The 26,632-nt window shown below is 36.8% G+C and overlaps 2 protein-coding genes across 7 annotated transcripts in view; one reads left to right on the top strand and one right to left on the bottom strand.

Annotated features, from left to right (window-relative positions):
- Positions 1 to 1,544: 1,544 nt before the first annotated feature.
- Positions 1,545 to 24,396, top strand: KLHL41 (kelch like family member 41). Its single transcript, XM_036888074.2, has 6 exons — positions 1,545 to 2,763; positions 5,871 to 6,028; positions 6,152 to 6,259; positions 18,388 to 18,573; positions 19,407 to 19,553; positions 24,060 to 24,396. Exons 1-6 carry the CDS (start codon positions 1,654 to 1,656, stop codon positions 24,169 to 24,171), a joined length of 1,821 nt encoding a protein of 606 aa, XP_036743969.2. The 5' UTR covers positions 1,545 to 1,653; the 3' UTR covers positions 24,172 to 24,396.
- Positions 24,397 to 25,094: 698 nt separating this feature from the next.
- Positions 25,095 to 26,632, bottom strand: part of FASTKD1 (FAST kinase domains 1) — a 62,136-nt gene continuing 60,598 nt past the window's right edge. For 5 of the 6 annotated variants that reach the window (XM_036888069.2, XM_057503937.1, XM_057503935.1 and 2 more), the window contains 2 exons: positions 25,872 to 25,986; positions 25,095 to 25,343 (listed from right to left, as the gene is read on the bottom strand). In XM_036888069.2, coding sequence (XP_036743964.2) covers positions 25,248 to 25,343; positions 25,872 to 25,986 — 211 coding nt within the window. In that variant the 3' untranslated portion in view covers positions 25,095 to 25,247. Of the gene's footprint in view, positions 25,344 to 25,871; positions 26,016 to 26,632 lie in introns of those variants that run through there. The other variant, XM_057503936.1, reaches the window with a different exon arrangement.

Here is a 26,632-nt window from a genome sequence, read left to right as displayed (position 1 = left end):
GAGAGAAGTGAGTCATATTTATTGTTTCAACAAGGGAGCAGTTGTTGGTTTTTTCTGGTGTGTTAAAACCTTTAGTGGCATCTATAAATGGAAGAAGAGTCAATGAGTTATTCTTTCAGCTGTTGCTTTAGCAGCTGACAGTATTGAGTTCACCGTGATGTAAAATAGAAAAATCTTTACTCATAGAGACCTTGAAGTTTAAAAATACATAATTCCCTGGTCGGGGCTATTCATTCATTCAACAAATATTTATGGAGTACACATGTGCTCTGGGGCTATAGCATTGAACAAAACAAACAAAAAAAAATCCCTGTTTTCATGGAGCTTAAGTTCTTTGGAGCATGTTTAAGAATAAACAACCTTTGAAATTACAGTATTTCTACAGCCCCACTGAATTCAGAAAATGTAACAGTATAAGAGGTTTATGTGTCATCTGTATATAAACAAAGGATCAATTTTCTTTCAAATCATGCCTTCTGCAATACATAATATGTTCTACTGTAATAAACAACTCAAATTATGATTTTAGTTATTTTTTTCCCTTGGATAAAGCCTGTTTTCCAAAATGTAAAGGTAATACATTACTTTATTCCTGATTTTGCTATGAACTGTTGATAACATTGTTCTCATGGAGTTATATCTGTTCTATTTTTAACTTTATTTAATGAAAGATCATCTTCAGCACTTAAAATCATAGAATATCTTTAGTTGATCATATGTATCTCTGTTTTTCTTTCTGTAGTGTTGACTTCTAACTTTCTATATTTTTTTGGTCTTGATTTGTTTTAGACTTTTACCTTTATCTTACTTGTTTTATTATTATTATTGTTTCCTATGTCAAATCCTTTATAAAGCAAGGCAGGATATAAATAAACTAAATTTAATCTTGTGTCCTCTTTCCTGAATATAAATAACATTATATTTAATTCAATACTAACAGTTTTTCCACTTAAGAATAAAGATAATTTAGAAAGTCTTAGAAAATTGGCAGTTTATCTGCATTTATTGTTTCAATTATGATGGGGGGGACTGTTATTTTAAAGGTTATTTTTATAATTATAGTACATAAGTAGAAATCTTTAAGTTTCCTACTCCTAAAACTGATTATCCGATGTTTTAAGTAGAAAATAAAAATGCGTGTGTAACAGTTATTGGAAAGGGATCTTGCTTATGAGCATTCAAATGAACTCACCTCATATTCTTGGCCTTTGCATCATTATTTCAGCCAGCTAAATAGCTTGCTTGCCTCTAGACCATTTTTAGTGGACTGACTCATTTTTATGATTCGGTTTTCTGTTATTTCAATAAACACTTTCTTTAAACCTTCCTTTATTAGAGCATCTTCTAATGCTGTATATATTTTAAAGCTTTCTACTTCATTTAAATCTTTTGTTTCATAGTTGTTTCCTTAGTGATTAAAAGTTCCAGTTGTTCCTTTCAATCTGTAACAGCTGCAAGAACAACTCTTCTGTCCAAACTAGCTCTCATAAATTCCCGTTGTTAGAGTTGGTGTCTATATTTAACTGGTGGGATTAAATTGCAAAGGCTTCAGGCTGGGCAAAGCACACCGACCTGCCTCTTTACAGCTAGACCTGTGTGCTGCGAGGAGCTAAGGCCTTCAGTGTCCCCCTCCTTACGCAGGTCACTCACAAAATGGATTCCCAGCGGGAACTCACAGAGGAACTGCGGCTTTACCAATCTACTCTTCTTCAGGATGGTCTAAAAGATCTCCTGGATGAGAAAAAATTCATCGACTGCACCCTAAAAGCTGGTGACAAAAGTCTTCCTTGCCACAGACTGATTCTGTCAGCATGTAGTCCTTACTTCCGTGAGTATTTTTTATCTGAAATTGATGAGGAGAAAAAAAAGGAGGTAGAATTAGATAATGTGGATCCTGTTGTGCTGGATTTAATCATCAAGTACCTTTACTCTGCCAGTATTGATCTCAATGATGGAAATGTGCAAGATATTTTTGCACTGGCCAGCCGCTTTCAGATACCCTCAGTGTTCACTGTCTGCGTTTCTTACCTTCAGAAAAGACTTGCTCCTGGTAACTGTCTAGCCATCCTAAGATTAGGACTTCTTCTTGACTGCCCACGACTTGCCATCTCTGCCCGTGAATTTGTCTCTGATCGCTTTGTACAGATTTGTAAGGAAGAGGACTTTATGCAACTGTCACCACAGGAACTGATCTCAGTCATTTCAAATGATGGCCTAAATGTAGAAAAGGAAGAAGCAGTATTTGAGGCAGTGATGAAATGGGTGCAGACAGACAGAGAAAACAGGGTTAAAAACCTTAGCGAAGTATTTGACTGTATCCGTTTTCGCCTTATGACAGAAAAATATTTTAAAGATCATGTTGAGAAAGATGATATAATTAAAAGCAACCCAGAACTCCAGAAAAAAATCAAAGTTCTCAAAGATGCTTTTGCAGGCAAACTCCCTGAACCTAGCAGAAATGCAGAAAAGGCTGGGTCTGGTGAGTTGAATGGTGATGTTGGGGATGAAGATTTACTTCCTGGTTACCTGAATGACATTCCCAGGCATGGAATGTTTGTCAAAGACCTCATCCTCTTGGTTAATGACACTGCTGCAGTCGCTTATGATCCCACAGAAAATGAGTGTTACCTTACTGCACTGGCAGACCAGATTCCCAGAAATCATTCCAGCATTGTTACCCGACAAAATCAGGTCTATGTGGTAGGAGGACTATATGTGGACGAAGAAAATAAGGATCAACCTCTACAGTCCTACTTCTTTCAGGTGAGAAAGGCTAATTGTTAAATGAATAGAGACATAAGGGAAGAGCTATTACCCTTCAGTTAGCTGATTTGTGAATTATTCAGGCTACTGTATTTTATTCTACTTGATGGCTGATTTCAGTCTCTTGCACTATCACTATACTTAGAGTGCTGACAGAAATATTTAGCTCAGTCAATTTAACTGCTTGTTAATATTTAATAAAAGGTTTTGTGAGGAAGGAAGTCCTAATTAATGTGTAAGTGATGATTCAAGATTTTCTTTATACTGATGATTCAAGTTTCCTTGAACTGATTTGAAGCTCTTAGGACAAGCATTTCATCTCTTATTTATGGTTACTACCTAAAATGTAATTTTGTTGCAAAAGAAAAGGATCTGTACATAATTTATACACTTCGGATTGCTCTTCCAGGAAAAACTGTCTAAACAAGTGTCATTAGTTTGAATTGACTAATTATATTTAGAAATTTTTGTGATAATTTTTAATTTATGACAAATGATCACATTTAATTGGATCGAAGTGGTATTTAGGCTTTATTGAAATTTAATCTGTTTTGTGAAACTGCAGAAGTTTCCAAGAAAAATGCTCCTAAACTAACAGACTCTTTGTTGTTTGTTTGAAGGGACTTTGTTTCGTATTACCAACACATTATGAAGGAATCGGCGGTTTAACTTTCATCTTTTATAATGTCAATACCAGGACTTTGTAGTTTACAACTAGCTCCAAGGAGTTTATTTAGGTCATAGCTACCTGGGGTTTTATGGGCACTTGAGTTGGAAAAGCCAAAGATAAGTGTAGAATGTCACAGCACAGTCACTGTGTGCTAAGTGAGGGACATACAGTAAATTCACATACAGTGCATTCAGCTTTTTCTAAACTTGAAAAATGTAATACATGTTGACGATTCTTAATTTTCAAAGTTCCATTGAAGAATGTTAAATACAAAATACATAAATAAAGCAGAATCTATAAACATAAGTACCTGAATTCAGGCCAGAAAATTTCCTAAGCTCTAACTTTAAATTCAGGTAGTCAGAAAGGGCAAATTCAATTGAAAAGACAGTAATTATATCTTGGAGGTTAAAACTACATCAAAACACAGACAGATACATAGAAATCATAGATCTGAGGAATACTTATAGAATTATCTGTATTCTCTTATATTTATACTTACATTTAGACTTATACTACCCTTACTTTTATTAACATAGGCTCTCATTTCTGGTTCAAGAAACCTGCCTGATATTCTTTATAGCTACAAAAAGAGTTATGGAAAGTTGAAAGGGTCAACTCCCTGCCATGGTCCATGTCTTGCTCCTTTTAAAAGGCACAAATAATGGAGCAAGATGCCAGGGTAAAAACACCTGACCTGTAAGGGTTATGACTCGCAAGAAAATATATGTATAAGAATTTCAGGTTTTATACTTTTTGACTTGGTCACATATATTTAAAATGTATTAAGTTAGGAATATAACCTTGGATTGTATACTCGATAGATTATAAGGATTTTTTTACCTAGGTAAGAGAGGGTTTTTTTTTTCATAACTTTCAACAGTTTATCTTAAAGTAATCTAGGTCCAAACCCTGATTTTAAGGATGTGGAAACTGGAGCCAGAGAGGTTAAACAGTTTGACAGCTCATCTGTTAAAAAGCCTGAAAGATGGTCTACTGTAATATGAGGATGTAGGTAGTACTATACAGTGTGGGCGTAAACCCTCATTTGAGATTATGATGGTGGTTGTCCCAATTTTCTTAAAAAACTGTGTTTATATACCTTGCATTGATTATCAGTTTTTAAACTGTGTGAGCTTTGGAAATTATTTAATCTTTCTGTGCCTCAGTTTCCTCATCTGTAAAATAGAGATAATAAATGTACCTATTTTGGAAGACTAAATAAGATTACCTAAGTAAAGCATTTAGTATGAAGCCTAGTATAAAGTCAAAATAATATAAATGTTCATTATTATTTTTAGTATACTAAACTCTACTTTCTTGATCAAAGGATTTTTTTCAAAAGTGAAAACATGGGTGATAAAAATCTAAATGTTGAAAATAGTGAACACAAAGGTAACAACGGACATGTGGGGATTAAACTACTAATCTTACCTAGTCTTAATTAGTGCTTTGCTTTAACCAGAATTGCCAGACCAGCTATAGATAGACTTCCAAAGGGACCCCCTCCCTGTACCATAGCTTTTAATTCTGCATATATTCTTGGTATCCAATTATTCTTGGTTTTGTTTCCTTTTCTTTTGCTACATAGAAGTAGCACTAGAGAGAACAACAAATCTGTGACTGTACTGTCTCCAAAAGCAGTTTCTTGTACCTTGGTGTCCTAAAAGGCAAAGTGGAAAAATCTTAAAATTACTAATAGTAAGTGCTAAACCTGACGCCAGTCATACCAGAATCACCTGCCCCAGACCAGGGGCACTTGAAAGGCTATCTTCAGCTTGCAGAAGTGGCAGTCACCAAAATGAGCAAAATTATTTCCTAATATAAATTAAAAAGAGAAAGATATTTTAAATATCTCCCAACAAAGGCTAGGAGGTTATAGCTGTAATACTTGCCTATACCAGAAATAATAAAGTGAAACATAGAGAACCTGTAAAATATTGAAGGAAAGAAAAAAGGTATTGCCGAATGCCCCAGTTGTCTGTGGGCTGAGTGACAGGCGCCAGCTTGGGGAGCGTGTTAAATATAGCATCAAGGGTCACTCACATACTGTGACCTCCCCCTACAAAGACAATCTTTCCCCTGTGTCCTAAAAGTATTATAATTCCTTGTTTAAACCAGAACAAGGAAGGCAACATGGGAAGAGAATTTGACAAGAAACCTCACAGTTCTAACCTCTAATGACTCTATTTTGTTCTCTTCTTTCTTGAAGTCCTGTGGATTTTGGTACTTGTAGCTATTTTGGTAAGTCAAGTAGATTTTCTCATTTTTCTTGGTAACTGAGAGGTAAAATATGATACTTTGGATTGTAGTTTTATTTTACTTTTGAGATCTTTCACTACCTCAACTCACACAACACATAAAGTGCAATTTTTGGACACCTGTAACTTTTTTTTTCTTATCAGCTCCACAATTTCTCATATATTGTTTTTTCCAGCTTGATAACATAGCATCTGAGTGGGTTGGACTTCCACCTCTGCCTTCGGCCAGGTGTCTCTTCGGTCTGGGAGAGGTAGATGACAAAATCTATGTAGTTGCAGGCAAAGACCTTCAAACAGAGGCTTCATTGGATTCAGTATTATGCTATGATCCTGTGTAAGTTGGCATGATTTTCCTGTTTGCTAAGCATTCAGATATATGAATACCTAGAACATACTCTTATTTTTAGAATCTGGAATTTACTGAAAGCATATAAATTCTATCATCTTCTGATTTTAGGGCTTCAAAATGGAATGAAGTTAAAAAACTTCCCATCAAAGTCTACGGCCATAGTGTGACTTCACATAAGGGGACAATATATTGTCTAGGAGGAAAGACAGATGACAAGTAAGTACCCTGAAATCTCCTTATGATTTATATCCAAATGATTTTTTTACTACAAAGATGTCTTCTTCTTTTCTTTTGAATCTACATACTGAAATGGGACCGGGCTCTCACACAAAATATTTTGGAAGTAAAATTTTAAAATAAAAACTTTAAAAGTTATTGGAGGATATTTTTAATGATTCTGAAGGAAAACTATATAAAATTTAAAAGTTGCTAAAGTAAATTTGTAGATGCCCAGCATATTGCTAGGAGTAAGTGTAATACTTCCATACAAGCATTCTTACAGTGGAAAAGTAGCATTTAGGAGCATACTCAAATCCCTTATTTGACTAATTTATAATTATATTTTACTACATTAAAGCCAATGGGCTTTCTTATTCATTTAGCTGTAAGTAGATAAAATTAAGTAGAGCTCTTTAATGTAGTATTTAAAATATAACTCCTAAAACAATAGCACAGAAAGATGGCAGTGTGAGAGGTGAGACAGTGGCTTCATCCTAAAACTGCATATAATATGAAAATATAATTAATACAACTGATCCTGAAAGAGCAACAGGAAAGAGGGCTGTGCCAAACTTTATACAACTGGAGAAAAGAATAAACATCACAGAACAGGGTAATGTACCAAAGCCGTGGCCCGGAGGGACCCAAGCCCTTCCCCCACCCCAGCTCACTGGCTGGAGGAAGAGAAATGGAGCAGGGAGGGAGTGGAAGGCCTGGGACTGCTGAATACCTAACTCCAGAGATTTGCTCTGGGACCACAAACCTACATTTCATGGTGCTTTCATGGTACTCTTGTGATTAGTGGTTGGAAAGCTAAGACAGGCAGAATACCTGGAGATTCCAGATGCTTGTGGAAAGCAGGGATCCATATCCAGATGCTCTGGGACAAAAGTAAGGTGGGAAGTCTAAGAGACTTCCTAACAACAAGAGGGCTGCTAAAGGGGCAAGGATTTCACAGAGCTTACTGCTCAGGAGAAAGGACAGGTAAACAAAACTGTCCAGGTGCACTCTGCCCAGCAGGTTGGGAGCTTTCACGATCTTCAGGCCCTCCAGCTCCCTGGCTGCCTACACAGCTCCAAGGCCCCCCGCTGTGATATGCAGCCCCCTGCACCTTTCTCCGGGCCAGCCCCACCTGGCTTGGAAACCGGAAAACCCTACCCTGACGTAGGCCAGCCAGAGGGAAGCCCTGTCTATAGCAACTACAAACGCAAAGCATAGAGGCTTATACCTGTGTGCTTGGCCCACTGGTTCTGGCAGTGGAGGCAGGCATAACAGCAGGAAAGCAGGAAACAGTTCTTTCCTCCCCCCAGAAACCAATACCACTCCCATGCAAGCCCCGACATTGCTTCAGAGGCTGAGCAGCTCCAGAGAGTAGAGCATCTGGGCACTAGAGGGTGACATATACAAATATGAAACACCAAAAAAAAAAAACTGGTTCAGTGTAAAATTATGAATACAACACCTGGGAAAGACACAAATGAAATCGACCTCATCAATCTAACTGAAAGGGATTTCAAAATAAAAATAACATGCGCATGGAGGTACAGAAAAATATCCAAGAATTCAGGAATGAATTCCAGTTGGAGATCCAATTGTTGAAGAGCACAGTGGAGGGTATTAAGAGCAGGTTGGATATGGTGGAGGAGATGATAAATGAAATAGAAACTAGAGAAGAAGAAAACAAAGAAGCTGAGGCACAGAGACAAGAAAGGATTTCTAAGAATGAAAGAACACTAAGAGAACTTGTGTGACCAATCTAATGGGAACAATATTCGTATTATAGGGGTATCAGAAGAAGAAGAAGAGAGAAAAGGGGATAGAAAGTGTCTTTGAGGAGGTAATTGCTGAAAACTTCCCCAATCTGGGGAAGGAGATAGCCTTTCAGGCCATGGAGATCCACAGATCTCCCAACACAAGGGACCCAAAGAGGACAACACCAAGACATATAGTAATTAAAATGGCAAAGATCAAGGATAAGGAGAGACTATTAAAAGCAGCCAGAGAGAGAAATAAGATCACATACAAAGGAAAGCCCATCAGGATATCATCAGACTTCTCAGCAGAAATGTTACAGGCCAGAAGGGAGTGGCATGATGTATTTAATCCAATGAAGCAGAAGGGCCTCTAACCAGGAATACTTTATCCAGCAAGGTTATCATTTAAATTTGAAGGAGGGATTAAAGAATTTCCAGATAAGCAAAAGCTGACAGAATTTACCTCCCAGGAACTGTTTCTACAGTGTATTTTGGAGGGACTGCTATAGATGGAAGTGTTCCTAAGGTTTAATAGCTGTCACTAGAGGTAATAAAACAGTGTTAAAGAAAGTAGAACAGTTCATTACTAAGCAAATGCAAAATTAAATCAACTATCCCCAAAGTCAATCAAGGGATAGACAAAAAGTACAGAATATGATACATACTATATAAAGAATGGAGGAGGAAGAAAAAGGATGAGAATAAAAAGAACATTTAGATTACGTTTCTAATAGCATATTAAATGAGTTGTTAGATTCTTAGGTAGTAAAGAAGTTAACCTTGAACCTTTGTACCCACAAATCTAAAGAATGCATTGGCAATAAGTACATACCTTTTGATAATCACCTTATATGTAAATGGACTGAATGTACCAGGCAAAAGACATAGAGTCACTGAATGGCTGAAAAAATAAGACCCATAAATATGCTGCCTACAAGAGACTCACTTTAAACACAAAGACATACATAGATTAAGAGTGAGGGATGGAAAAAGATATTTCATGCAGGTAATAGGGACAAAAAAACGGAGTTGCAATACTTATATCAGACAAAATAGACTTCAAAACAAAGAAAGTCACAAGAGACAAACAAGGACATTACATAATGATTAAGGGGCCAATCCAACAAGAAGATATAACCATTATAAGTATCTATAAACCCAACATAGGAACACTGACATATGTAAAACAAAACTAACACAATTAAAAGGGGAAATAGAATGCAATGCATTCATTCTAGGAGATTTCAAAACTCCACTCACTCTGAAGGACAGATCTACCAGACAGAAAATAAGTAAGGAGACAGAGGCACTGAACAACACATTAGAATAGATGGCCCTAACAGATATTTACAGAATTCTACACCCAAAAGCAGCAGAATACACATTCTTCTCAAGTGCACGTGGAACATTTTCAAGAATAGATCATATACTAGGCCACAAAAACAGCCTCAGTAAATTCAAAAAGATTGAAATCGTATCAACCAGTTTCTCTGACCACAAAGGTATAAAACTAGAAATAAATTATGCAAAGAAAATGAAAAATCCCACAAACACATGGAGGCTTCACAACATGCTCCTAAATAACCAATGGATCAATGACCAAATAAAAACAGAGATCAAGCAATATATGGAGACAAATGACAACAATAAGTCAACACTTCCAAATCTGTGGGATGCAACAAAGGCTGTGCTAAGAGGAAAGTATATTACAATATAGGCCTACATCAGAAAAGAAGAACAATCCCATATGAACACTCTAAACTTACAATTAACGAAACTAGAAAAAGAATAACAAATGAGGCCAAAGTCAGTAGGAGGGTCACAATAAAGTTTAGAGCAGAAATAAATAAAATTGAGAAGAATAAAACAATAGAAAGAACTAATGAAAGCAGGAGCTGATTCCTCAAGAAAATAAACATAATAGATAAACCCCTAGCAAGACTTATCAAGAAAAAAAGAGAGTATACACACATAAACAGAATCAGAAATGGAAAAGGAAAAATCACTATGGACACCACAGAAATACAAAGAATTATTAGAGAATACTATGAAAAATTATATGCCAACCAACTGGATGACCTAGAAGAAATGGACATCTTTCTAGAAAATACAACCTTCCAAGGCTGACTGAGAAAGAAACAGAAAATCTGAACAGACCAATTACCAGCAACAAAATTGAACTGCTAGTCAAGAAATTTCCTAAGAACAAAACCCCTGCAGGACCAGATGGTTTCACTGCTGAATTTCATCAAACATTTAGTGAAGACCTATTACCCATTTTCCTTAAAGTTTTCCAAAGAGTAGAGAAAGGGAATACTCCCAAGCTTATTCTATGAGGCCAGCATCACTCTAATACCAAAACAAGGCAGACACCACAAAATAAGAAAATTACAGACAAATATCCCTGATGAACATAGATGCAAAAATACTCAATAAAATATTAGCAAACTGAATTCAAAAATACATAAAAAAGATCAACCATCATGTTCAAATACGATTTATTCCAGGGATGCAAGAATGGTAGAACATTAAAAAATCCATCAACATCATCCACCACATCAACAAAACGAAGGACAAAAACTACATAATCATCTCCACAGATGCTGAAAAGGCATTCGACAAAATTCAACATCCAGTTATGACAAAAATCTTTCAACAAAATGGTTATAGGGAGCAAGTACCTCAACATAATAAAGGCCATATATGACAAACCCACAGCCAACATTATACTTAACAGTGAAAAGCTGAAAGTTTTTCCTTTAAGATCAGGAACAAGACAGGGATGCCCACTCTCCACACTTCTATTCAACATAGTTCTGGAGGTCCTAGTCACGGTAATCAGACAACATAAAGAAATAAAAGGCATCCAGATAGGCAAGGAAGAAGTAAACTGTCCCTGTTTTCAGATGACATGATATTCTACATAAAAAACCCTAAGGAATTTGCTCCAAAACTACTAGAATATCTGAATTCAGCAAAGTTGCAGGATACAAAATTAATACACAGAAATCTGTTGCATTCCTATATACTAACAAGCAGAGAGAGAAATCAGGAAAACAATTCCATTCACAGTTGCCTCAGAAAGAATAAAATACCTAGGAATAAACCTAACAAAGGAAATGAAAGACCTATACTCCGAAAACTACAAGACACTCGAGAGAAATTAAAGAAGATACCAATAAATGGTGACACATCCCATGCTCATGGGTAGGAAGAATTAATATTGTCAAAATGGCCATCCTGTCTAAAGCAATCTACAGATTCAATGCAATTCCTATCAAAATACCAACAGCATTCTTCAATGAACTAGAGCAAATCATTCTAAAATTCATATGGAACCACAAAAGACCCCGAATAGCCAAAGCAATCCTGAGAAAGAAGAATAAAGCTGGGATGATTATGCTCCCCAATTCAAGCTCTACTACAAAGCCACAGTAATCAAGACAATTTGGCACTGGCACAATAGACCCATAGACCAATGGAACAGACTAGAGAGCCCTGGTATAAACCCAACCATATATGGTCAATTAATATATGATAAAGGAGCCATGGACATACAATGGGGAACTGACAGCCTCTTCAACAACTGGTGTTGGCAAAAATGGACAGCTACATGCAAGAGAATGAAACTGAATTATTGTTTAACCACAAACACAAAAGTAAACTCAAAATGGATCAAAGACCTGAATGTAAGTTGTGAAACCATAAAACTCTTAGGAGAAAACATAGGCAAAAATCTCCTGAATATAAGCATGAGCAAGTTCTTACTGAACACATATCCTTGGGCAAGGGAAACAAAAGCAAAAATGAACACATGGGACTACATCAAACTAAAAAGTTTCTGTTTGGCAAAGGACACCATCAACACAACAAAAAGGCATCCTACAGTATGGGAGAATATATTTGTAAATGACACATCTGACAACGGGTTAGCATCCAAAATACATAAAGGACTCACATGCCTCAACACCCAAAAAGCAAATAACCAATTAAAACATGGGCAGAGTATATGAACAGACAAATCTCCAAAGAAGAAGTTCAGATGGCCAACAGACAAATGAAAAGATGCCTCACATCACTAATCATCAGGGAAATGCAAATTAAAACCACAATGAGATATCACCTCACACCAGTAAGGATGGCCAGCATCGAAATGACTAAGAACAACAAATGCTGGCAAGGGTGTGGAGAAAGGGGCACCCTCCTACACTGCTGGTGGGATTGTAAGCTAGTTCAACTATTGTGGAAAGCAATATGGAGGTTCCTCAAAAATCTAAAAGTAGAAATACCATTTGAACTGGGATTCCCACTCCTTGGAATTTACCCAAAGAATATAACTTCTCAGACTCAAAAAAAGATATGCACCCCTATATTTATTGCAGCACTATTTACAATAGCCAAGAAATGGAAGCAACCTGAGTGTCCATTAGTAGATGAATGGATAAAGACGATGTAGTACATATACACAATGGAATACTATTCAGCCATAAGAAAGAAACAAATCCTACCATTTGCAATAACATGGATGGAGTTGGAGGATATTATGCTCAGTGAAATAAGCCAGGCAGAGAAAGACAAGTGCCAAATGATTTCCCTCATTTGTGGAGTATAACTAAAGGAACAAAAGAGCAGCAGACTCAGAGACTCCAAGAAGGGACTAGTGGTTACCAAAGGGGAGGGGTGTGGGAGGGCGGGTGGGGTGGGAGGGAGAAGGGGACTGAGGGGTATTATGTTTAGTACACATGGTGTATGTGGGGTCACAGGCAAAACAGTGTAGCACAGAGAAGGCAAATAGTGACTCTGTGGCATCTTACTACACTGATGAACAGTGACTACATTGGGGTATGGGTGGGGACTTGATAATCTGGGTGAATGTAGTAACCACATTGTTTTTTCATGTGAAACCTTCATTAAGAGTGTATGTCAATTATACCTTAATAAAAAAATTGTTGCTCCAGAAAAAAAATGTTGCATAAAAATGTCATGGGTTTGTACTTTACATTCATAGGAAAGAATTTAGATGGGTGAGTTTGAAATTGAAATGCATGGTGTCTGAAAAGAGGGCAATACTTCATTTATTTACTCCTGGACAGAGGTGATACTCAAAATATTTAACAACAAGTCACAAGCAGGCACTGATGAGGTAGGATATGTTTACCTGGTATACCTACTAAGACCCAGTCTCCTGTTGGAGAAACAGGAGGACATGTCACACACCCTGATTTCAAGGCACTTCTCCAAGGATGGGTAAGTAGAAAAAAGATCTTACAACTCGAAGGGACAAGTGAGTTCAGAGTGCTCCAGAAGCCAGTCACTTAAGCCAGTAGCCTGTCCAGTGAAATGAAGGTTTTCAGCTTTAATAGTGAGAATTAAATTCCTGCCCCTGAAAACACTGCCAAATTTGTCTTGTCATCATTTTCCCAGGTTGTTTGATTAACAGAGATGTCCAATCCTGGAAGGGTAGCCAGAATTAAGAGTTATAATAGCAAAGCAGGAAAGGAGAATAAAATGTAGAAATGTACTAGAAGAAAATAACTCTAAATGCTGGGGTTAGCAATGAATGCTTATTATTCAATTAAAATGACAAAAAGCACAGAAACTTGATTTTAAAAAGCAATGGGAATCTAAAAACAACAACAAATGAACAAACAGAAAGAGACTCAGAGGAAACAAATTGTTGGTTACCAGAATGGGAAGGCATTGGAGGACGGGTGAAATAGGTGAAAGGGAATAAAAGGTACAAACTTGAAGCCAAAAATAAGTCATGGGGATGTACAGCAAAGAGAATATATATAGTCAATAATATAGCAATAACATCATATGACAACAGACGGTCCTACTGTGGGGATCATAATATATAAAAATTTCAAATCACTATGATGTACACCTGAAACTAATAGGATATGTATGTTATGTCAATTACACTTTAATAAAAACAATGACTTAAGTATTTTTAAAAAGCAATGGGTATTTATATCTATCCATATTCAATGATAACATGTTTTAAATTTTTGATACCTTCCTTAATCCCAGCAATTCCCATCAAATAAATATTCAAAGGCAGGCCATACTATAAACCCACTCAGTGCAAAATCTTATTTGGGGCATTTTTCCTGAGTAAATGGAATGGAAAATCTGTATTAAGCAGTGCTCTGACTTTGGAAGCATAGTGATCCTGCCAAATGATTTAAATTGTTTCCTTCAAGTAGTATTAGTAACTAGGAAATTGATATATCAGTAAAAATCATACAGATCTTCTTAGTAAGAATATATTAATACTGAGAATATGATTAACCAAGATAACATTGCTGGACAAATGCCAAAGCTGAGAGCTTTGAAATGAGTCATTATCTATAAGTAAGCATGGAATTGCATTAGTTATCACCACTGGATTTGAAGAACATGATTTTGCATCATGCTCTTTACAAGAAGTTTTAAAGTAATACTTATAGTCAATAATTAGAGGAAATGCTTCTACTCCAGAAATCTTGTCTTTTATAAAACTAAAAAGAAAAATTGTCCTCACAAAAAGTTGAGGTTTTTATTTGCTTTCTGGCTTCACCAAAAATATCCAGTTAATCAATTATTATTTGGAATTCTGAACTCCCATCAACAAATTACTGCTAACTTTCAGGAACCATAAAGAATATACTAAGAATAATAATTCAGATGAGTCCAGATTTTTCTGATAGCATTTAGCATTTATCATAAAACTATTCTCATTACTCACCAGCTCATATGACTAGTTGTCTAAACTACAGTCCGATTTTTTAAAATGCATTGGTATACTAGTGGTAGACTAAAATGAAATGATCCATCATATTACAGTTAAATTTAAATTAGGTATATTCACACCTAATTTTTTGGTATCATTAATATACACTTACATGAACAACACTGTGTTTACTAGATTCCCCCCATTATAAAGTCCCCACCACATATCCCATTACAGTTACTGTCCATCAGCGTAGTAAGATGCTATAGAATTACTAATTGTCTTCTCTGTGCTATACTGTCTTCCCTGTGTCCCTCCCCAACTACATTATTATGCTAATCGTAATGCCCCTTATTCCCCCTTATCCCTCCCTTCCCACCCATCCTCCTCAGTCCCTTTCCCTTTGGTAACTGTTAGTCGATTCTTGGGTTCTCTGAGTCTGCTGCTGTTTCATTCCTTCAGTTTTTGCTTTGTTCTTATACTCCACAGATGAGTGAAATTATTTGATACTTGTCTTTCTCCACCTGGCTTATTTCACTGAGCATAATACCCTCTAGCTCCATCCATTTTGTTGCAAATGGTAGGATTTGTTTTCTTCTTATGGTTGAATAATACTCCATTGTGTATATGTACCACATCTTCTTTATCCATTCATCTACTGATGGACACTTAGGTTGTTTCGATTTCTTGGCTATTGTAAATAGTGTTGTGATAAACATAGGGGTACATACGTCTTTTTAAAACAGCACTCCTGCATTCTTGGGGTAAATTCCTAAGAGTGGAATTCCTGGGTCAAATGGTATTTCTATTTTTAGTTTTTTGAGGAACTACCATACTGCTTTCCACAAAGGTTGAACTAATTTACATTCCCACTAGCAGTGTAGGAGGGTTCCCCTTTCCCCACATCTTCGCCAACATTTGTTGTTGTTTGTCTTTTGGATGGTGGCCATCGTAACTGGTGTGAGGTGATATCTCATTGTGGTTTTGATTTGTATTTCTCTGATGATTAGCGATGTGGAGCATCTTTTCCTGTGCCTGTTGGCCATCTGAATTTCTTCTTTGGAGAAGTGTTTGTTCAGATCCTCTGCCCATTTTTTAATTGGATTATTTGCTTTTTGTTTGTTGAGGTGCATGAGCTCTTTGTATATTTTGGATGTCAACTCCTTATTGGATCCATCATTTATGAATATATTCTCCCATACTGTAGGATGCCTTTTTGTTCTATTGATGGTATCCTTTCCTGTACAGAAGCTTTTTTTATATAGTCCCACTTGATCATTTTTTATTTTGTTTCCCTTGCCTGTGCACATATGTTCATGAAGATGTTGCTCATGTTTATATTCAAGAGAGTTTTACATATGTTTTCTTCTAAGAGTTTTATGGTTTCATGAGTTACATTCAGATCTTTGATTAATTTCGAGTTTACTTTTGTGTATGGAATTAGACAGTAATCCAGTTTTATTCTCTTACATGTAGCTGTCCATTTTTTCCAATACCAGCTGTTGAAGAGGCTGTCATTTCCCACTGTACATCCATGGCTCCTTTTATCATATATTAATTGACCATATATGCTTGGGTTAATATCTGGACTCTCTATTCTGTTCCACTGGTCTATGGGTCTATTCTTGTGCCAGTACCAAATTGTCTTGATTACTGTGGCTTTATAATAGAGCTTGAAGTTGGGAAGCAGGATCCCTCCTGCTTTATTCTTCCTTCTCAGGATTGCTTTGGCTATTCGGGGTCTTTTGTGGTTCCGTATGAATTTTAGAGCACACCTAATTATATTTTAAGTTAACTGATTCATTCCTAGAATATTCAGATAATGAAATAAATGTTAACATTTTATTACACAGGTACCTTAGAGGGTTTATGATTTTTTTTTAACTCTATGCATGTCTTCCATTGAAGTTAGTAGCAGATAGGATTAAAATCTACTCTGGGTTTCTAGGACGTTGCCAATAGTGAAGGTACCTTGCCTTCCAGTAGTACAATTAAGTTACAAAAAATAGTTTTGGAATTTACCCAAAGAAAACAACTTCTCAGATTCAAAAAGACTTATGCACCCCTATGTTTATTGCAGCACTATTTACAATAGCCAAGATATGGAAGGAACCTTAGCATCCTTCAGTAGATGAATGAATAAAGAAGATGTGGTACATATACACAATGGAATACTATTCGGCCGTAAGAAACAAATCTTACCATTTGCAACAACATGGATGGAGCTAGAGGGTATTATGCTCAGTGAAATAAGTCAGGCAGAGAAAGACACACACCAAATGATTTCTCTCTTTTGTGGAGTATAAGAAGAAAGCAAAACTGAAGGAACAAAATAGCAGACTCACAGACTCCAAGGAGGGACTAGTGGTTACCAAAGGGGAGGGTTGGGGGTGGGAGGTAGAAGGGGATTGTGGGGTATGATTGGTGCACATTGTATGTGTGGGATTAGGGGGAAGAAAGTGTAGCTCAAAGAAGGCAAATAGGGACTCTGTGGCATCTTACTACACTGATGGACAGTGACTACAATGGGCTATGGGGAGGGACTTGATAATAGGGGTGAATGTAATAACCACATTGTTTTTCTTGTGAAACCTTCATAAGAGTGTATATCAAAGATACCTTAATAAAAAAATAGTTTTGGTAATCATGTTTGTAATTGTCCTTTGCTTGGTGACATATGTTCAGATTAAGAATACTTTGGAGTATATACACAATGGAATATTATTCAGCCTTAAGAAGAAAAGAAATCCTACCATTTGCAACAATATGGATGGAGCTAGAGGGTATTATGCTCAGTGAAATAAGCCAGGTGGAGAAAGACAAGTATCAAATGATTCCACTTATCTGTGGAGTATAAGAACAAAGCAAAAACTGAAGGAACAAAACACCAGCAGACTCACAGAACCCAAAAATGGACTAACAGTTACCAAAGGGAAAGGGATTGGGGAGGATGGGTGGGAAGGGAGGATAAGAGGGGGGAATAAGGGGCATTATTATTAGCACATATGATCTAGGCCATGGGGATATGGGGAAGGCAGTATAACACATAGGAGACAAGTAGTGATTCAATAGCATCTTACTACACTGATGGACAGTGACTATAATGGGGTATGTGGTGGGGACTTGATAATAGGGGGTGTCTAGTAACCATAATGTTGTTCATGCAATTGTACATTAATGATAGCAAAAGAAAAAGGAAAAAGAAGAATACTTTGGAGTGTAAATATTTGTTGAATGGCTAAGTGAATGAAATGTATGACAGAGGAAGACCAACTACATGCCTAACTAGGGCCAAAGCAAAATTATTCCTAAGAAGATGGTAATGGATAACCATTAGACTGACTATACTGTTAGAAAAGTTTTTCAACAAATCATTTATGAGCATATGCAAAAGTTCTGTTTCAGTCTTACAGGACAAAACGTTTCTGGTAAGTCATTTCAAAAATTCATTTTTACTAGGGACATTTTATAAGAATAACAGATGGTTAGAAATCATTATTAGACTAGATTTAAAAAATACAAGAATACTTTTTGAGTATTCTGGTCCTCTTAAGTATGTACTACATACTTCACATGAGAAGCAAAGCTAAATGAAATTATTTCTTTCAAACAACAAGATTCTTTAAGGAGCACTTTTTTGTCTTTTATGTTTACAGAAAGTGTACAAACAGGATGTTTATCTACAGTCCCAAAAAGGGAGACTGGAAAGATCTGGCACCAATGAAAACCCCTCGTTCCATGTTTGGAGTAGCAGTCCATAAAGGCAAAATTGTGATTGCAGGAGGTGTCACGGAAGATGGCCTTTCAGCTTCAGTTGAAGCTTTTGACCTCACAACCAATAAGTGAGTTGTTATATCTTACTACAGCATAGGAATCATATACTTAATTTTTAACTTTGGATCAAAATTAAGCTTTCTAATTAGGACCTGGGGAGAAGAGTGCAGAGAGGCAAGAATTAAAGAGAAAATATCTTCATCTGGATTTCTTTTGCTATTACTGGGTGTTACAACATTTCAATGCATAACTTTTTAATGAATTACGTGTCTTTATTATTTGGAACACATGACCCTCAACAATGCCAGAGTAATAAAGAGCTACCCAATGACTAACTCATTCTAGACTCTTGATACTTTCAACTAATTTGATTGATTTTATCTTTAGTTGTCCTTTTTCATATGGCTGTTAATATTAAAAAGTTCCCTTAAATCCTCTATTTAAAAAATGAAGTACAAATTATTAAAAAAGAAATTTTCCAACCCTACTTTCTAAACTAGGATAATATAAGGATAATCATATGACTTCGTTGCAAAAGATTTGGGGATGTGATGAGGAAATGATGGAGATCAGTTTAAAAATTTGTGTTAGCATTCAAATGAAACTCAACACAGTAGGCCCTAAAACGGCCAAGCCCCACAGTTTATGGCAGAACAATTTGTTAACCACTGCCGAAGGTGCTGAGGAAGTATTGTAGGATTGACATATTGAGGGCTTTCTATCTAATCCGGCTACATTTTTCAAATAAAGGAATGTCTACATGTTTTCTAGTAGCAAACGTTATCATCTAATACTGGATGTCTATGCTACTTGAATTTTTAAATTATAATAGCTTATAATTGTTTAGTAAATGCATTTGGCATTTAAGTTTTACATGAACTATATTTTGAATTATTTTTAGATGGGAAGTAATGACTGAATTTCCCCAAGAAAGAAGTTCCATCAGTTTGGTCAGCCTGGCTGGATCCCTATATGCCATTGGTGGTTTTGCCATGATTCAACTGGAGTCCAAAGAGTTTGCACCCACTGAAGTCAATGACATATGGAAGTAAGTTTTCACTCCAATTTTCTGAATGAAATATTAAATCAAGTAACTGATAAAAAATTTTGAAATAGTAAGCCAGACTTTCTCAGCCTGCATTCTTGGTAGTAGACTAAATACTCTTTGAACCTAACTGAACTTTTATACTTACTTGATCAAGTACTGCTTCTAATTAGCTTTGAACTTGGAAAAGAACTTATCTAAGCCTGTTTCTTAATCAGTAAAATGAGAGGTGGAACTGTTCATCTTTCAAGCTCCCTTCCACCTCTAAAAGTATAATGCTCTAAGCATCCAGTAGAGCAAAAGCTACTTTCAAACCACTTACCTATCAGAGAGTACTTTATTTCTTATGAAAAAAAAAAGAGTTCTGAATAAACATTTAACCCCTTGAGTTTTCCACGAATTAAGTAATCCTATTTTGAATCTAATTTAAATAGTTTTCCAATTTTTAAAAGGTCCTTCAAGTATAACACTTGCAATTGTTACTAAATTGAACTGTTTTACAGTTAGGCTTAAAATGAATGTAGTATTTAAAAAGAATGGGGGAGTGGATTTTACCATAGTTCCTAATGCAGCGAATGTCAGATGGAGACCAGGGTATATCCAGGAAGTCTTGGGAGCAGACGTGTAAGTTGTGTCAGGGTAAGTCATGTAGTCGGGACAGGCTGTGCAGCATGTGGATGCCTGGTCACCATTAGGACACCGCATGTGTCTGCCAAATGGCGCCTGTTGCCTTCAGCCCAGGCACTGAGCTTGCTGACCTAAGTTTGTAAGAGGTAGATGTCAGTTGCTTGAGGTGAGCCTAAGTTCATACTGCACACTCATCCAGAAACTGCCAAACTTAGGCTTTCCCTCTCAGCTTAAAGGCCAACCCTCACTCCCAAGGCCAGAATGCTTTTACCTGGCCTGTCAGCGGATCATCCAGAACTTAGGTACTCAAAGTATGGTCTGTGGACCAGCAGTGTTGGCATCTCCTGGGTGCTTCTTTCAAATGCAGAACCCCAAGCACACCCCACAGCTACTCAATCAGAATCTTCATTTCAATATATTTCCAGGTGACCTACCTGCACTAAAGTTATAGGTCCAGCTTTGGAAGAGTGGTCAGTAAAGGTGTACCACTAAGCATGAGAGAGAAAAGTGGCTATTATTGGTTCTGTATCGGAACCAGCCCATGTCTTATTCCCAGCTTATGAACTGGAAGGCTGAAAGGCCAGTAGCTTAAACAAACAATTATTTTGTATATCAGACATAATTTCCGTATCTTGTAATAGTAAGTAGTTGCATAGAGGGCAAGAAAAAAGTAGTTATAAAAGAAAGTTAACCTCTGTCTTGCCAATGGGTTTCAGCCCCAGAGAAGGTCACTATGGATTCAGTGAGACTGAAAAAATGACAGTGGAATGTTTTTGGGGTGAAAGGGTTATACCCAACTTTATTCCCACGGTGACAGGTCAATCACTAAAATCCCGTCCACTCAGAGTAAGTCTGCGTGCAGCAAGCCGGTCTCTGCTCTCCCGCAGCCATCACCCAGAGCACTGGGTGGAGCTCTTTATATAGTCAGTAACAACATACTGCCCACATGTATGTAGTGAGCCAGCTGACCAGGGCCAGGCGAGAATCCTGGCCACAGGAGCCCTCACTTTCTCCAGTCTTCTCCCAAAAAAGAAAGAGGAAAAGAAAGAGCCTGGAAATTTCCAAGGAGAGAAAAGGCTAGACTTAGCAAGAGGGTAAAATGCGGAAAGGCTGGAAGTAGTGTAAAAAGAAAAAAAAAGGATGAAATGATGGAGGGCTGGAAAGGTTAGGGTGTTTGGAAAACAGGAATAGGTATCTGTGAAGAGGCAGTGATTCTCAACCATGGCTATACCTTAAAATCATCTAGGATGTTTTTAAAATGCACCAGTGCTTGGGCCTTAATGCAGACCAATTCGATTTTCTGGAAGTAAGGCCTGGGTATCGCTATTTCCTAATTCCAGGAGATTCTAATGTGCAGCCAATTGAGAAACGCTGATGTTAAGGGTGGCGCTGTCAGTCAGCTGAGCCCCGCGTGAGCCACTTGGTTCCTGATGGTGGTCAGAAAGCCAAAGCACTTCAGCAAGAGAAGCTGTAGGCAGCAAAAGAGGTGCAACATGTCCTGCTCGAAGTAGCCCTTTTATTGCTGAAAGAGGGATTCTCTGTATCAATTATTTTACAATTAGGGCAGTGGTTCCCAAATTTGCTTGCTCATTGGAATCACCTAGGGAACTTCAGCAAGTATTGATGCCTCGGTCCCACCTCTTTTGATTGTGATTTAGCTGTTCTGATATGTGGTCTAGGCTTTCAAACTTTCAAAAGATCCTAATGATCCTAATGTGTAGACAAGCTTGGGATGGGAAAAAAAGGGAGGCATATATAACGATCTACTTGACTATGAAAGTTTAAACTTAAGTATTGGTATTTTCCATTCAGGTAATAAAATCTTAAACAGTAATTCTCAAACTTTGCTGCATATTAGAATCACTTCAAGAACTTAAAAAAATCCTCATGCCCAGGCTGTACTCTATACCAGTCAAGTAACTCTCTGGGGGTGAGACCCAGGCATCAATATTTTTAGTATTTCCAGGTGGCTCCAATGTGCAAGTCACGTTTGACAACCAGTGATAGGCAGCACCAAGGTACTTAGATATGCAAATTCTTAGACCTCGCCTCAGACCTACTAAGGCCCAGCGATCTGTGTTCCAGCAGGCCTGCAGGTGACTCTTGGGTATGTGCTGGAGCTGAGTGCCGCTGATCTGGAGAAAGGTGGCTGTCCCCTTACCACTTTCTCTACTCACACAGCAGAGATAAAAATAAGATATGAGAACTATGAGTATTCTACATTCTACAATATAGACCTTCTTACTGTGATGTGTAAAAAAAATTTCCATTCTTGTATTTTTTTCTTGAAATCCATCAGCCCATTATTTAGGATTGGTCAAGCTTAAAGTAAAAATGTCACTGCCAAGAGACATGCTTTTAAGCCTCATTTAATGTCGATCTCCTATTGCTTAAATGCAGTCGCTTTTTTATTAGGTGTCTTGCCTCAGGCAAGTTATTAGGGTTTCAGCCCCAGGCAAGTTCACTATAGATTCAATGTGACCAAAGAAATGACAGTAGAAGGTTCTAGGGGTGAAAGGGTTATACCCAACTTTATTCCCACAGTGGCAGGTCATTCACTAGAATCCCGTCCACTCAGAGTGAGTCTGCATGCAGCAAGCGGTCTCTGCCTCTGGGCCCCTCAGCCCGCACAGCCGTCCCAGTCTCTGTCCTTGGCATTGCCACAACTCCAGCCCCTGCTCTTGCTCTCTTGCAGCCTTGCAGCTGTGTTACCGTGCTGCAAAGAGCAGTGGGCGGAGCTGTATATATAGAGTCAATAACAATGTATTGCCCACACATGTGTAGTGAGCTAGCCAACCAGGGCCAGGTGAGAATCCTGGCCATAGGAACCTTCACTTTATTCACACTCTTATTAGTGGTAAAATATTTTTTGTCTACATTCTCTATATAAAAATTACTTGGTGTACCGCACCAATTAAATTTGGACCATTGATGAAATTGTCAACACCTATCTCACAGAGGTATCAGCTAATTTAAAAAATTATTTTAAATCTCATTCATTCATCATAGAACCATTTGGAGTATTTCCTGTGTGCCAAGTGTTTATAGCTTCAGAAAGAGGGAAAACACTAAGATGAGTAAGAAATATTATTTGCCCTCCAATACCTTTGAGCTTGGTGAGGACATAAACATAGGGAAAAAACTAAAGAATGATAATTGCCATTGGAGATAATGTGAGAAATGAGTAGAATGCAAGGAACTCTGCCTGAGGGAGGCAAGAAAGGTTTCCAGTGAGAAGGCGGTGCTGAGGTTCTCATGCAGAGTGCATGCCAGGCACTGAAGAAGAGGCATTTATCTTTCAGAGCAATTCAAGTTGTCTGTGTCTCTATGACCCTGAGTATTCAGAAAGGATGAGCAGTTCCTACCTTACATAAAGTGCAGTCTAAGAACTCACACAGGGCAATAAAGTGGAAGGAGGACAGATTCTTAGGGAGTAACCACTAGTGCCCTGCTGGGCAGCAGTGTCTAGGAACAACTGATACATCAGGAGACTAGCAGTCCCTGCTCCTCCCAGTTCTTACTCTTAAGGTAGAATCTGCTGACTTTGACTCACAGACACCCGCCATCTATATTGCCCAAAGATGAATGATTATTGCATAACTGTCTTACTCCTTATGTCTGGATAGTCTTTGATTCCCAGAGAAGGCTTAATTATCTAAGCATCCAGATTAAACATCAAGGCAGTAGTTCAGACATATGCTCATTCACGGAATTCATATTTGGAGAGGAATCCAAGTGTTAGTCTGCCAGTCATATGCATGGTCCTCTGGGTAAGAGCCAGTAGGGTTTTCTTAAAGATCCACATTTGCATATTTAACACAGGGAAACCTATAGAATTATCTACTTAAAAACTGCTTATTGATTACTTTTTTTCTCCATCAGGTATGAAGATGATAAAAAAGAATGGGCTGGGATGTTGAAGGAAATACGTTACGCTTCAGGAGCTAGTTGCCTATCAACACGTTTAAACCTGTTCAAACTGTCTAAACTATAACCGAGAAGGTAAAAAAACAGAATAGAATAGGAGGTGGTTTGTTTAAAAAATAGGGCTTTAATTTATTCTGTTTTTTAAAAGCCTACACGGAGATTCATGTAGAAATTATTCACTAAAGTATTGTCCAAAAGATTAGAAGTGGTTATCAAAAAGTTATTGAGTCTTCAATATAATAATCAGAGTTTAAAATCATTTTTTAATAAAAATTAAATGTTGGACAGATTATTTCCTTTGTTATCACTCAATTTATTATAAAGGAGGTTCCTAATATAAATTGTTTACTAATGCTTTCATTTGCATTGTTAGAGTATCTTTACACTCATTTTCTATTAATAATGAAGTTGGAGGATGAAATATATACATCTACATTATTTTAAATGTTCAAAATATCAAATATCAAAAACCCTTCCCTCATGCTTTGAGATATGACAAGAATTTTGTGCATTATGTTGAAGAGTGATGCCAAAACAGAACTTTGGAACTGCTATTTAAGGTCTAAAATAAATCAGTCTCATTTGAAGAGGAAAAGTCTCTAAGTAAAAGTGATCAAATTCAAGTAGTCCCTCTTTTTTCTCCATTCTCTTTGCGACACTGGCATATTGTTTGTGACTTAAGTCAAATTTTTATATTTTTAAATTTAAAACCAGTAAATCACAGTCTTCAAAACCACAATATATCCTATCCCCCATTCTGAATTTGTCTCCATAGCATTTAATATCATCTAAAGTAAAATATACTTTATTCATTTATTTTGACTAACACCCATGGCAGATATGTTATAGACACTGCTGTGTCCCCAAGCATCTAAAACAATTCCTGGCACATAGTATGGACTTAAAGAATAAACTGCAGTTTCTTAAAAGCCACACATCTTTTCTGTTAAGAATTTTAAACAATTTCCCAACGAGATACTAGACAAAGTATTCCATTATAAAATGTCTGTTTATTTTAATAGGTATGTAATTGACCTTAAAATGAGTCAGTTCTATGCTATTATTTTTTAATTGAGTCAGGCCACTTAAAATTAAGTTCGTATGTGCCACACCATGATAGCTAATTTTAAATAAAAACTAAAATCATGATTTGCTTTCTCCAAACACACGGTCTCTCAGGTAGTCAATCCGAGCACCCTTTGTTGACAGTGCCATAGAGTTCCATTCAAAATGAGGAATCTGTAAAACAAGCAATGTAGTTGAATGGAGGTTTTAAAGCAACAACATCATGAAGACTTAGGTACTGACATGAGCGGGAGGAGCCTTGTGAAATTGGTTTCCATGAGCACAGCCTCTGGACCATTTTTGGAAGCCAGGTGGGCCCTTCTTCCGGCCGAAGTCCACAAGACCTGTTTCTGCCTCGCAGCCCCTGTCATCCTCCTGTTCCTATAATACCAACAATGGACATTTTTTTCCCCTACATACCTTTCCTATATTCATATACTACCCTTTATCTCTTATAATTCTATCCATCTCCACAGTGCCTCTCTCTCGTAAAGTAAACGTAAAAATCAACAGATCTTCTAGAGACAATTATTTTTATTTATTATTCTTAAAAAAATGGAGACCTATTCTGTTTCAGAGATATTTTAATGTAACTTTTAATATTTAAAAACATAATTCTAGAACTTTCATATTAAAAGGAAACACATGTATGAATAGTGACTCTGGGTTTTTTAGAAGCTTAATTACATGAATACTTCATACCTGAATTACACGATAGCCCAAAATTTCCAAATGTCGTTTTTTTGTAGCAGATTTTCCTTTTAAGTGAGGGATGTTTCTACAGAAAGCTTTTGAATCCAAAAATTCCAAAGCAATCCTATAGAAGATTTTTAAAAATACTTACTTCTGAAATCAAAATGAGAAACTGAATAATCACAAGCCTTTCAGGAATAAGATTGTATCTTTATAAACTAACAAAAGCCTAATGAATATAAATAAATATATCAAGTTATTTTTCTATTTATATTAGTAATATCTGACAAGTAAATCTATTCATTGGAATTTACACCAAATTATAGTAAGTATCTCCATACTTTCATCCATTTGTTTCTTTGTCCAATATATATTTATTATGCACCCACCATATGTAAGGCGCTGTGAAGGATAAAGAGATAAAGAGACATAGCTTATAGTCTAACAGAGAACATAATATGACACACAGTATCTTAATGCAGTGTAAGAAGTGGCTAAGTGCTATCAAATAAATAGAGAGAGATGGGAGCTTCAAAGAAGATATTATTTACTTCCACTGAGCACAATTACAAGGTTAGCACTAATTTAGTTCCATCACTAGGCTTTGGACAGCAAAGGACAGATATTAAGGCAGAAGGAATAGGAAAAGGAAGGTACAGAGGCAGAATGCCTGAGATACATGAGCAGATTCTACTACAATCCTCAATAACTACCTGAGTTCATTTAATTATTAATGTTAATAAATCTTAATGTTCAATTAACAAAATCTG

This window comes from Manis pentadactyla, chromosome 6 (assembly GCF_030020395.1).
Source record: "Manis pentadactyla isolate mManPen7 chromosome 6, mManPen7.hap1, whole genome shotgun sequence".
NCBI lineage: Eukaryota > Metazoa > Chordata > Mammalia > Pholidota > Manidae > Manis > Manis pentadactyla.
Note: the sequence above shows the minus strand (reverse complement) of the source record. Positions and strands in the feature narration are given on the sequence as shown.

Bases quoted from the DNA above. Each gene is read 5' to 3' on its own strand.
- KLHL41 (XM_036888074.2), top strand. From the start codon at position 1,654: ATGGATTCCCAGCGGGAACTCACAGAGGAACTGCGGCTTTACCAATCT. The intron at 2,764-5,870 runs GTGAGAAAGGCT...TGTTTTTTCCAG, and splicing joins TACAGTCCTACTTCTTTCAG to CTTGATAACATAGCATCTGA. The intron at 6,260-18,387 runs GTAAGTACCCTG...TTATGTTTACAG, and splicing joins GGAGGAAAGACAGATGACAA to AAAGTGTACAAACAGGATGT.